This window comes from Manis javanica, chromosome 15, assembly GCF_040802235.1.
Source record: "Manis javanica isolate MJ-LG chromosome 15, MJ_LKY, whole genome shotgun sequence".
Classification (NCBI taxonomy): domain Eukaryota; kingdom Metazoa; phylum Chordata; class Mammalia; order Pholidota; family Manidae; genus Manis; species Manis javanica.
Genome location: NC_133170.1, coordinates 82,696,866 through 82,708,757, shown reverse-complemented (window position 1 = coordinate 82,708,757; position 11,892 = coordinate 82,696,866). Strand labels below are relative to the sequence as shown.

General features: G+C 53.9%; 1 protein-coding gene across 2 annotated transcripts; it reads left to right on the top strand.

Annotated features, from left to right (window-relative positions):
- Positions 1 to 195: 195 nt before the first annotated feature.
- On the top strand, positions 196 to 9,993 carry LOC108396870 (SEC14-like protein 3). 2 transcript variants are annotated; one of them, XM_017659923.3, is made up of 13 exons: positions 215 to 327; positions 409 to 534; positions 1,207 to 1,282; positions 1,543 to 1,586; positions 1,716 to 1,775; positions 2,760 to 2,948; positions 3,854 to 3,949; positions 4,572 to 4,632; positions 5,773 to 5,856; positions 7,356 to 7,462; positions 7,867 to 8,006; positions 8,099 to 8,268; positions 9,116 to 9,993. In XM_017659923.3, the coding sequence occupies exons 2-13, from the start codon at positions 469 to 471 to the stop codon at positions 9,235 to 9,237; spliced, it is 1,215 nt and encodes a 404-aa protein (XP_017515412.1). In that variant the 5' UTR covers positions 215 to 327; positions 409 to 468; the 3' UTR covers positions 9,238 to 9,993. The 2 variants fall into 2 exon arrangements, with proteins under 2 accessions (XP_036849319.1, XP_017515412.1); XM_036993424.2 differs by lacking the exon at positions 409 to 534 and having other exon boundaries at positions 196 to 327.
- The last annotated feature ends 1,899 nt before the right edge of the window (positions 9,994 to 11,892 follow it).

Here is an 11,892-nt window from a genome sequence, read left to right as displayed (position 1 = left end):
GGGTCCTGGGGCACCCAGTCTCATTCCCTCCACTGGCAGGGGACCTCCAGCATGCCCTCCTGTGCCCGCCTGCCCCCAGCACCTTTCCCAGAGCCAAGCACAGGACCTCCCTTAATCCCAGTTATGTAATGTGCAATCCAACAGCCAGCCAAGGAGGAGGCGCCCGAGACCACGCCCAGGAGTGGGGGCAAAAGGCCCTGGCTGGGTCAGGGTTACAGAGCAGGCTCGCCTCTGTCTGCAGTGGCCTCTACTCCGTCAGCCTCGCCCAGCACCATGAGCGGCCGAGTGGGAGATTTGAGCCCCAAGCAGGCGGAGACCCTGGCTAAGGTGAGAGCCCCTTCCCCGGAGCCCCTGGGGAATGAGAGGCGGTGCCTGGGGCGCTGACAGGAACCCTGCCTCACTCTGTAGGTGTGATGTGTCCTCGACACTGTCTCTTGGCTGTCACCTCACCCAGAGTCAGGCCCCACAATGCCCATCACATCAGCTCCGAGCAGTGCCGGGGCAGAAAGAATGGCCCCACCTCCAGGCAACAGGGTGGGTCAAGCCCGGATCAGGCCCAGCTTCTCATGCAGGCGCCAGACCCGGAGAGCTTTGCCCTCCCCTCCCTCGCAGGCCCTTAGGTGGGACCTGAAGGATTTGGTGATCTGCCCTCTGACCGTTCCCCGCCTTCCCCAGGACCCTGAAAGATGCCCTGTCCGTAAGAGTCAGAGCGACAGAGCAGCAGAGGATGGGACGCGTGGGCACTAACTGTTTTTATAGAAAATGGGATGCAGAAAGGCAGAATTCTTGATGAGTTAACACATGGAAAGAACTAAGGCTATGTCCGTAATTCAGTTCACTTGCCCACCTGCCCATGTATCCTTTCTTCCGTCCCCCACCCACCTGCCCAGCCCTCCTCCTATCCGTTCACACGCCCATCTCTCCTTCTTCCACCCGCACATTCACGGATCTCTCCTTCCTTCGTTTCCCCACCTGCCCTCCCACTCACCCATCCATTCTTCTTCCTACCTCCTTAGCATTTCCTATCCTTCCTTCTGCTCACCTGCTCTTCAGTCCACCCACCCACCCCTCTGTCCACCCACCCCCATCCTCCCATCACTGTGGGCCAGGCTGCATGAGCCAGAGAAAGGATGATGGAGACAGTCCCTGGGTCTGGAGACAAAGGCCCAAACGGAAAGTCCCTCCAGCCAGCATCTCTCTTTCCAGTTCCGAGAAAATGTCCAGGATGTGTTGCCTGCCCTGCCCAACCCTGATGACTATTTCCTTCTGCGCTGGCTCCGAGGTGAGAGCAGAGGTGGGAAGGTCAAGGTGAGGGAAGAAGGGGTCTGGTCTCAGCTACTCCAGAACCTCCCGTGGCTCTCAGGACGTGGCCACGCCATCTTGCTGCACGTATTCAGGTCCAGGCAAGGGGAGGGGGTGGGGCAGGAAGGTCCCACCCAGGCTCCCAGGGTCATTCATAGCTCCACGCTGCCCAGGACCAGGACAGGCCAACCGCAGGGCGGCCTCTTCCCTGTCTCACTCCTTCTTTCCAACTTCTCACAGCGCGGAGTTTTGACCTGCAGAAATCAGAGGCCATGCTCCGCAAGGTGAGAGCCACCTGCCTTGGAGATGTGGGGAGGGACGTTGTTGGAGAGCATCGCCTGGAGGCCCCACCTCCATCCCCTCCTCCGGGGTAATGGAAGCCAGTGGGACCTCACCACTCATTTCCCTTTCAGTACATGGAATTCCGGAAGACCATGGACATTGACCACATCCTGGATTGGCAGCCCCCTGAGGTAAGCCAGCACCCCCTACACATCCAGTCTTTGACAGACTTTCCGTCCACGCAGTCTCTGGATCACTGGTGACCATGAGCAAAGGGCAGTCAGCCTGAGAGGCCTGTGGAACCCCCAGGCCTGCAGGCACATCTCCGGTAATAATTATGATCATTTCTAGGGTTTATGAGATCCTGGTCTGAGTTAAGACTTTACCTGTGTAAGCTCATTTAATCGTCACAACCTATGACGTGAGTACTGTCGTCCCCACTTCACAGTGAGGACCCTGAGGCCCAGCAAAGTTTAAGTAGCTTACCCAAAGCTCTACAGCCTCAAGGTGGAGCTGGGCCTTGAGCTCTGGCCCAGAACCCAGGCTCTTCACCACCACAGTTAGCTTGTGCCTCTGTGTCCTCACCCACAGGGCCTTGCTCAAAGCATCCTGTTTGGATGGGAAAGAAGCTTAGCCCACCAAGGAGTTGGAAAGAGCAGTCCCACCAATGGTGTCCTAGTAACGCAACGGTCATAGTCTCCTTCATGGCTCATGAGCTCTGGGCCAGGCGCTATGCTTTGCCATTGTGATCCTGGGGACTCCAGCAGTCCTGTGAGGGTGAGGTTATCCAAACCACTTTACAAAAGAGGGCAGATTGGGGAACACAGAGGTGGCATCTCTTACTCAAGGATGCACATCAGGGAAGCAGTGGTATCTGTACTCAAACCAGGTTTGCTGACCTTCAGAATCCATGTCTTCCATCACTAAGCCCAACTCCTGTCCATGGAAAGGGGTGTGGGAGACATTGAGGGGCAGAAATAAGGAGCCCAGAGGCCTCAAGCTGGCCTGGCTTTACTGTTGTGCTGTGAGCTAGACAACTGTGCCACCCTCCAGGGGAGGGACTATACTTACCCCATGGTGTGTGTGCACACTTGGGCCACCCAGGTCACCTGATCTGGCAGGGGGTGTCTGGGAAGGTGCATAATGCCAAGTTCTGCTTGAATTTCCATGTCCAGGTCATCCAGAAGTACATGCCTGGGGGCCTGTGTGGCTATGACCGTGACGGCTGCCCCGTGTGGTATGACATCGTTGGGCCACTTGACCCAAAGGGCCTGCTCTTCTCAGTCACCAAGCAGGATCTGCTCAAGACCAAGATGAGGGACTGTGAGCGCATCCTGCATGAATGTGACCTGCAGACAGAGCGGGTAAGGCCGGGACCAAGTGCAGCAGGCAGATGGGGGCAGGTGAGGTTGCCGCGGGACACGGTCCCAGGCACAGAGCAGTGCTCTCTGCCATCAGTGTCAGAGGGCTCCGGGTCAAACACCAGCTCTGCTGCTTCCCAGCTGTGTGGCCTTGGAAAGTCACCTCACCTATTGAGCCACACCAACACAACAGGGGTAATAATAGTAACACTTGCAAAGATTAAATGAGATAATGCAAATATATGGCCTAACACCCAGGGCCTAGTACGTATTTCTCAACAATGCCAGTTTTCCTTCTGAGTCTTTTCCCTTGCTCTTCCTCTGTCTGGCTAACCCACCCCAGCGCACGCCTACCCTGCACGCTGCCTCGGCTCTCTCCTTTCCAGTCTCAAACAGATGGCACCTTCTCTGAGGCTCCATCTTGGTAAACATGTGTTCCCACAGCTCCTGTGCTGACCCATTGCAACACTCACTTCAGGACTGCGGCAACCTGGCTGCTTGTCAGTCTCCCCATCCAGACTGTGAACTCTCTGGGGACAAGGACTGTGGATAATTGAGCTTCATATGTTATACTCTCAGTGTCTTGCACAAAACAGATGCTTAATAAATCTCAGTTTATTAAGGAGGGATGAGTGGATGAATGAATGGCAGTATGAATGGATGGATGGATGAATTGATGAATGGGTGGGTCAGTTAATGGACAGGTGGATGATAGTAATGGGTGATGGACAGAGGGTGGATGGATGGGTGGGTAAATGAGATGAATTCACTGTTTTGTCCACTGATTCCTCTAAAGACAGAATAGGGAACGGGAGAAGCCGCGAGGGGTCATGTGCTAGGGTCACCATGTCCCAAGTTCTGATCCTGCACCCGAACCTAGGAACTGCTCCTTGCTCTCATCCTTGCAGCTGGGGAAGAAGATCGAGACCATTGTGATGATCTTTGACTGTGAGGGACTGGGACTGAAGCATTTCTGGAAACCTCTGGTGGAAGTGTACCAGGAGGTGAGGAGACGGCCCCTGGGTGCCCCCTGCTTGTTTTAATGACCTGTGTGTCCTTCAGTGGTGGTCTGTGACCTTGCTGTCCACTCAGAGATGGGATCTGGTAGAAGGTGGTGGCCTTCGTGGGCCCCATCACCGCAAGTCAGGACCCAAAGGGCCTCACTGTGTTTCCTGAAAGATCCCACAGAACAGGCCTCAGAGACAACACTGTCCTGAGGCCACAGGGCCCAGCTTCTGCCAAACCCGTCCTGGCATTGTCACCCCAAGCCCCGTGACTCAGGCAAGTCACTTCGCCTGTCTGTGCCTCAGTTTCCTCACCTACAATATGAGGACGCCAATCATCTGCATTTCAAAGGGATGTAGGATACTTGGCAAATAGCGAACATTTAATGAACAGTAGTCATCATTATTACTGTATTATCATTACTATAAGATTTCATCTAAAAATAACTCTTATTAGAGGCTGTTATTGTCTGAGGTGAGAAGGTCCTCGCCAGGGGCCAGTGGCGGTGATGGAGAGAAGGGAACCCTCCACAGCCCTCGGGACCCTCCAGAAGGGACATTGCAAAGGCGATGGAGGTGGAAGAGGAGACGTGGGCTCTGACGGGGCTTTTTGGTTCCACAGTTCTTCGGCCTCCTTGAAGAGAATTACCCAGAGACCCTGAAGTTCATGCTCATTGTGAAAGGTGTGTGACAAATGACTTTGCTTCCTCGTCTGTCCCCTGGGGATGACAATAGTGCCTTCGTCCTGGGTAGTATTGAGACAGGTTGGTTGCTTGGCTGCATGCAAATCTCTTAGTGTGCCTGGAACAGAGCAAATGCTGCACAAAAGGTGACTTCTCTGGTTGGAAGTTACTGGGAGAGGAGGTAGCTCCACCCGCAGCCCCTCCAGGAATCCCCCCTCATTTCTCCTGCCCATGCTGGTCTCTCCCTCCCCAAGCTGCCTCTGATACTGACAGCCGGCGCAGCCCCATCCAGCCCTTCCTGTCTGCTGCCTTCTGGGGGCCTCCAGTTGTCCCGTGTGCATTCATCCGACTTTCCTTGTTGCCGTTTCTGCTCCTTGAAGGCAGTAGGGCCTCTGATTCCCACTGCGGTTGTATTGCTCGCAGGCCTGGGGCTCTTTTTGGGTTGTTGTTTGAGTGGGTGGGTAGATGGAAGGATAGATGTGTGTTTGACAGTTGGCTGGTGGATTGATTAGTAGTTGATTAGTTACTTGATTGTCTAGTTGGCTGGCTAGTTGATTGACTGGTGGTTGGATGGATGGTTGGTTGGTTGGTTGGTTGGTTGGGTAGTTGTTAGCCTGGTTGACTGACTGTGTGGCCACTGACATTTTGGTTGGGTGGGTGGGTGAGTGGCTAGTTGGCAGGTTGGTTAATTGGCTGTCTGGTTTGTTGTTTGGCTGCATTTTGAATGGTTGGCTTCTGGTGGTCTGAATGGTTGACTGGCTGGAGAGAGCAGGTCAGTTGTCTGGGGAGTCAGCTGGTTTAATTTTTGATTGGTTTTCTGGTTGGCTGATTTGTTGACTGGTTGCTTGACTATTTGGTGAGTTGGCTGACTAGTTGGTGGACTGGCCAACGGGCTGGTTGGAAGGTGAATTAATTGGCTGTTTTGTTGGCTGATGATGGGTTAGGTGATGGATTGGGTGGTTGGTTAGTCGACTGCTTGTTGGCGGGTTGACCGGTTGTTTGGACCGTTTGTCAGGTGCCGGGCACTGGAATCTTCCAGGGTCATTCATGACTCTTCCGTATCTTGGCTATGAGTGTGATGGACAGGGTGATCCGATGGAATGATTTTCTCCCCCATTATCCTTGCTTGTCTCTCCCCAGCCACCAAACTGTTCCCTGTGGGCTACAACCTCATGAAGCCCTTCCTGAGCGAGGACACCCGCAGAAAAATCATAGTGTTGGGAAGTAAGTAGTTCCAGCTCCAGGTCTGAGCTCCGTGCACCTGGCGTCAGAGGCTCCTCCTCCCCAAAAGGGAAGTGGCTCTTACACTTGGAGGCCATCAGGCTCCCTCTGCCTTATTCCCTGTCTTTAATGACTAAGGTCTCCACACCTTCCTCTTTATTGGCTTCAGCTTGGTTGCTCGTCAGTCTCTGGGCCGGAGGTCTCAGTGCCCTTTCCACACTCATACCTGGGTGCTTCTAAAGGCATCTGGGGCTGAGGGGAATGAGGAAAAAGAGCAGGAAAGGGGACGTGATTCAGAGAAGGGAGGCTCAGAGAGAAGGGACCAGATGAGTCAATAAAAACGCATCCATTTAATGGACTATTGGACAGTCATGGAAAACGATTTGAGGTCCTGAGAAATGTCATCAACTTTTTAAAAAAGTAATTCATAAAGGGCTGTGGATAGTACGATTTTATTTTTGTAAAAACAAAACTTTCTAAAAGAAAATACAACAAAATATTAATTTGTGGATAACAAGGAATCAAGTGGCCTTTTATGTTTGTATTTTTCTGTATTTTCTAAACGTTTATGACATGTATTACTTTACAAAGAGGAAATGTTTTTAATGATAGGGAAAGAAAAAAAAAACGGAAGGGAAATAGTTTTTAAACTCAAACCCCTGACCTTGAACTTGGAAGATAACTTCTTGAAAGCAGAATGGTCAGATCATTAAATCAGGAAATCCCTGATTTCTCTCCCTTCCTGATATCTGAATCTCTGCCTCTGCCCCATTCCACTGGGTTAGGAAGCTGGATGGGTCACAGGCCCCCCCAAATCCTGGAGTAGTGAGGTAAGTGCCACACTCCAAGCCCATGTCCAGGCCTCTGCCCCAATTGGTGGTGCACAGAGCTTTGTGCACTTGCCCCTGGTGGGCCAGGCACAGTGGGCTTTGCTCTCATTCCCCGGCTGGCACTAAATCTCCCATAGCCATGGTGGGGGAGCCTGTACTGGTCACAGGGCTGAGGCCATGTCAACACCCAGGACCCAGAATTCTTAGAGTTTCACCTAAGGCGTGAGGAACAGTAATAGGCATTATGGCTGTTGTGGTTAAAGAGCAGAGAAGAGGAGGCCCTTTCAAAGGCCCGGGGCCACCCATCTCCCAACAAGAGGTCTGAACTTGGCTACGCCACATACACACTGTGTGGCCCCCAGTGAGGTCCTTGACCCCCACTGGGCTTTAAAGTCTCCCTGGGACAATTAGACAACCCTTATCTTCACTACTAATAACTGGGAGACTCTCAAAAATGTGCAAATGTATTATGATTTGGGGAAATATATTTCCATGGCAACACAATGCTGGAAGACACCTCTTGCAGCCTGACCCCTGGGAGGCTGGGGAATTAGCCCTGACAGCCTAGCTCCTGCAGGCCTTCTCTGCCATCTCAGGCCCTCCTGTGGGAATGGAGGGCGCTAGTGGTTCCCTCCATGTCTGATAACCACCCTTACAACCTTCTGCCCATAGACAACTGGAAGGAAGGTTTGCTGAAACTCATCAATCCTGAGGAACTGCCTGTTCAGTTTGGGGGAACACTGACTGACCCAGATGGGAACCCCAAATGTGTAACTAAGGTATGAAGATCCCCAAGACAGGGGAAGGGAGAGGAGTATAGCTGGGTTCCTTTCTCATCATTCACACATTTATTCCACAAATGTCTATGGAGAGACCCCCATGAGCCAGGTGTTAAGCTAGACAGTCCCAGCCCTGCCCTCACAGGGCTCTCAACAGCTGTGCAGGCAAACAAGAAATGAGGAAATCTTGCCCCCAAGCGATGAGCTGGAAGGGGAATTTCCAAGAACAGGTCCTGACAGCTTGGAGGATCAGAGAAGGCTTCCTGGCGGTGGGGAGGGCTGGGATGAGCAGGATACATCCAGGAGATGGTGAAAGCATCTCAGACAAGAAAAACAGCACTAAACAGGATGGACTATGCAATGGCCAGACGAGGGGAGCAAGCTATCCTGTCCTATGTCTGCAGATCAACTACGGTGGGGAGATCCCCAAGTCCATGTACGTGCGGGACCAGGTGAAGGCTCAGTACGAACACTCAGTGCAGATCAGCCGCGGCTCCTCCCACCAGGTGGAGTACGAGATCCTGTTCCCAGGCTGTGTCCTCAGGTAGGAGGCAGGTCACCAGCCCACCTCCCGGCTGGGCCCCAGCCTCTCAAGGACCCATCAGACTGAGCAGCAGCCTATCCCCCCGCACACAGGTGGCAGTTCTCATCCGATGGTGCAGACATCGGCTTTGGGATTTTCCTGAAGACCAAGATGGGGGAGCGGCAGCGGGCGGGGGAGATGACGGAGGTGCTGCCCAGCCAGCGCTACAACGCCCACATGGTGCCGGAGGACGGCAGCCTCACCTGCTCGGAAGCCGGTGTCTGTAAGTCTGCCCTGGTGGGCCCCAGCTCTGGAAGGCTGGAGTCACTTGTCCCATGGTTTACAGGAGGAAACGGAGGGGCAGTGACCTCCCCACACCAGGGACATATAGTCTAAGTTAGCGCCATTCATTCACACAGTTGCCCACTTGGTCCACACTCATGAACACCTACTAGGCGCCAAGAGCCAGAGACACACAGGCCCCAAAGAAATTGAGAACACCCGGGACACAGGGCGCAGGCAAGGAACAGTAGGGCAGGTGCAACTTTCCCCAAGGGGAAACTGGGGCTCTGAGAAGTAAACCAACTTGTCCAGAGCCACATGGCTGAATGCAGCGCCAGGGTCCCCCCCTCAGCCTTGTGGTAGCTGCACAATGCTGGGCAAAAGTCTTACCCATCTGGACCCTTGTTTTACTCACCACTGAAGCAGAGGTTACAACCCCTGCCTCTCGTGGTGCTTGTGTGGAGGCAGAGGGCACGTCAGGTCTTGCCCAGCACCCCACTTCATCCAAGCAGGCCGGGAGGCCTCTGACATTCCCAACAGCCTCCCTCAAAACCACATGCGAACGTCCAGGTGTGGAGACAATAGGTGCAATGGCCATTGTTCTCATTGCTGGTTGGTGCAACTAAAGCCAGGCTGGGCACACGCCAGCAGGAGGTCAGTGTCTGTGTACAGGCCCCGCTCAGGGGGTGGCAGTTCCCATGGGGAAGGGAAAGGGAGTGGTGGGAACTTGGCCCAGACTGGCAAACACAGCAGGTAGGAACACAGCGTGTTCTCACTCACGGCTGGAGCAGGGAGGCAGGGAGTGTGAAGTCAGGCTCAACTACCCTTCTGTCCATCTGTTCCCCCAGACGTCCTGCGCTTTGACAACACCTATAGCTTTGTCCACGCCAAGAAGGTCAGCTTCACAGTGGAGGTACTGCTTCCAGACGAGGGCATGCAGAAGTACGACAAGGAGCTCACCCCTGTCTAGGCGGCTCCCTGACCCTCGGAGGGCCCTGGCCCCGTTCCTGCTCTCTCTCTGTGCTAGTCTCCCCTCAGAAATCGATCATTAGTCCTCTTGACTCTGTGACATTAGTGAGGAAAGAAAGAGCTACCTGGGGAAAGACATATGCTTTGTTCCGATCAGCAGCCTGAGAGGAAGCCAAGTTTGCATCATAAGATGAAGAGAAGAGGGTAACAGCAGGAGGTGGATGTCACTGAAACCCAAGAAACAGGAAAATGAATCCCCTAGCGTTTGCCTTACTGCTCCTTAGGCATTTGTGTGTGCTTGAGTACCTTCCTGATGAGCTATGAGAAACCTGGGTTGAGACTATCCAAATCCTTTCTACTTCTACCCTTTAGGTAGTAGATGCCCCTTGTGTACTTGTGAAGTTGAATGAAGGCAGGGGCAGGTGATCGTGGGTGTGCATGACAGAAAGGAGCCTACGGGGCAGATTTCAGAACTCTGGACAGGGATGGGACTGCGGCGGGGCTGATCCAGCCCCCAGATTCCTGGCAGGGGCTGCCCCCTTGGGTAGATAGGAGATGCCCCCATGAGGTCTTGTCTGACTCCAGGCGCACAGCTTCCCTTACCCTCTGCTCTCTCCCTCACCCCCTTCCCTTGGAACTCACAGCCTGCTTTAAGTAATTGAGAGAACTTTCCTGGAAGCAAAGGAAGTCACATCTGGTTCTAGCTGCTACCTGGAAATAATAATAATAATAATAAATTGCACCTATTGTCTGGTGAGTGTTCTGTATGTACCACACTTGGTGCCGAGCGTCTAATGAGTTAGTTCATGTCACTTTCACATCTCCCCTGAGGCCACTTACCCTCACCACCTTACGGATAAGGAAACTAAGGTTCAGGGAGGTGAAGTCACTCACCCAACAACGTACAGCTCTTAAGTGGCAGGTCCAAGACCCAGGGGTTTTCTTTGTTTTTTCTTTACTCCAAAGACATTACTCTTAATTGTTCCATAAAACCTTGCCCTACAACCTCACTTTTATAAACAAGGAGAGAAGGAATGACTTGTTTGTCCTAGATTTCCCTGTAGAAGTGTCCTGGGTGTCACCCCTCCAGTCCCCGGAATGTGTTCCACCCACTGGGCAGCTGGAGCAATGGAGACCCAGTGCTCACTTACACAGCACTCACCCAAGGACCTCACCGCAGGGCAGGCCGGGCTTACTCCTCCAAGCCCAGCGTCCTGTCTGCTGCTCACATGGCCTCTGGGAAGCACAACCCCTGAACCCTACCACGACCCTGGGTGACTGCGGGAGAGGTCAGACTCCAGGGCGTCACTGCTCCACGTCAGACGTCAGATGTGGAGATGCAACTCTTGCGGGGAGGAGCTGAAATCCGCAGAGGATTGGCGCGAGTGGGAACCAACGGGCTTGGCTGCTGCTGGGGAGGGGCTCTCTGGGAAGGAGCTGAGTGAGGGCCACCCAAGCGCAGAGAATAAGGCCCCACTTTGAGATTAATCAAGCAGCAAACGTTCCGGCAGCAGCTAGCACTTTCCACCTGCACTGACAGGTGCAGGATTTTATCTCCGTTTCATAGACCGGAAATGGAGCTCACAAAAGGCACTGACTGCTCTTGTTTCCATCAGCCTGTCGGTGGCAGAAATAGGGCTGCAGTGAAATCTACCCTCTCCCCACCTGCTTACTCCCACCACTAATTTATGTTACTGTAGCAACTTGCCAGAACAGGACAAGACTGCCAACTTTCTGAGCTGGGGGGGGGTTGGTGTGGAGAAGGAGGGAGGACAAGAAGAGAGGGTTGTCGGATTTAGGAGGAGAAAAAAGCAATATTTGGGGACACACTTAAAATGTATTTATTGTTTATCTAAAACTGAAGTGCAACTGGGCATCGTGTATTTAATGTGCCACACCACAAATGAGGGATGTGGCAAAGGAGACCGGGAAGCGGGGCAGGGAAGGAAGAGGGATCCGCTCTCTTGGAAAATGACGGCAGCACCTGCCTGTGGGTGGAGGATGTCTTGGTGTCTTTGGGAGGTGATGGTGCAGCATGCAGGACAGGCTGGTCTCACCCTTGTCCCCTGAGGGAAGGTCCCCCGTGCTGCAGCGGGGTCAGGGATGAGGGGTGGCCCCCATGCCTCCTGGGGGTCAGGTTGCTGAGAACAGTGCCTTTAGATACCCAAACTGGTCTGAGCTCCTCTGCGGCAGTTCACAGACCCACTGTGAGCAGAAGGGTACTTGCTCCTGGAGGTAGGGGCTGTGCAGGGAGCCAGGCTAGGGCAGGGGCCAAGGACCAGAGACTGACGCCCAGCCATGGCAAACTAGCCCCCACACCGTACCCACTGTCTGTGGGCACCAGGCCTCCCCAGCTCTGGCCTCCAGGTCTCCAGTCTTATTCAGGGGCCAGACACTGAGCTCCAGTCCTGAATATCCAGGAAGAGGTGTGGGGGGAGGGAGAGAGACCCCACTCTGCAGCCTTGGCCGCGGGACCCTACCACACTCCAGCAGTGGTCAGCAAGCAGTATAGGAGCAGGAGGACCAAGGCCTGCAGACTTCCCCCTGCGTGTGTGAAGGGCAGTCAAGTGCCAGTGGCAGCAGCCCAGAACTGCTGGGGAAGGGAAGGCCTCAGCTGCCCTTGGGGGCTGCAGGCTGTTTCCCAAAAGAGGAGTCA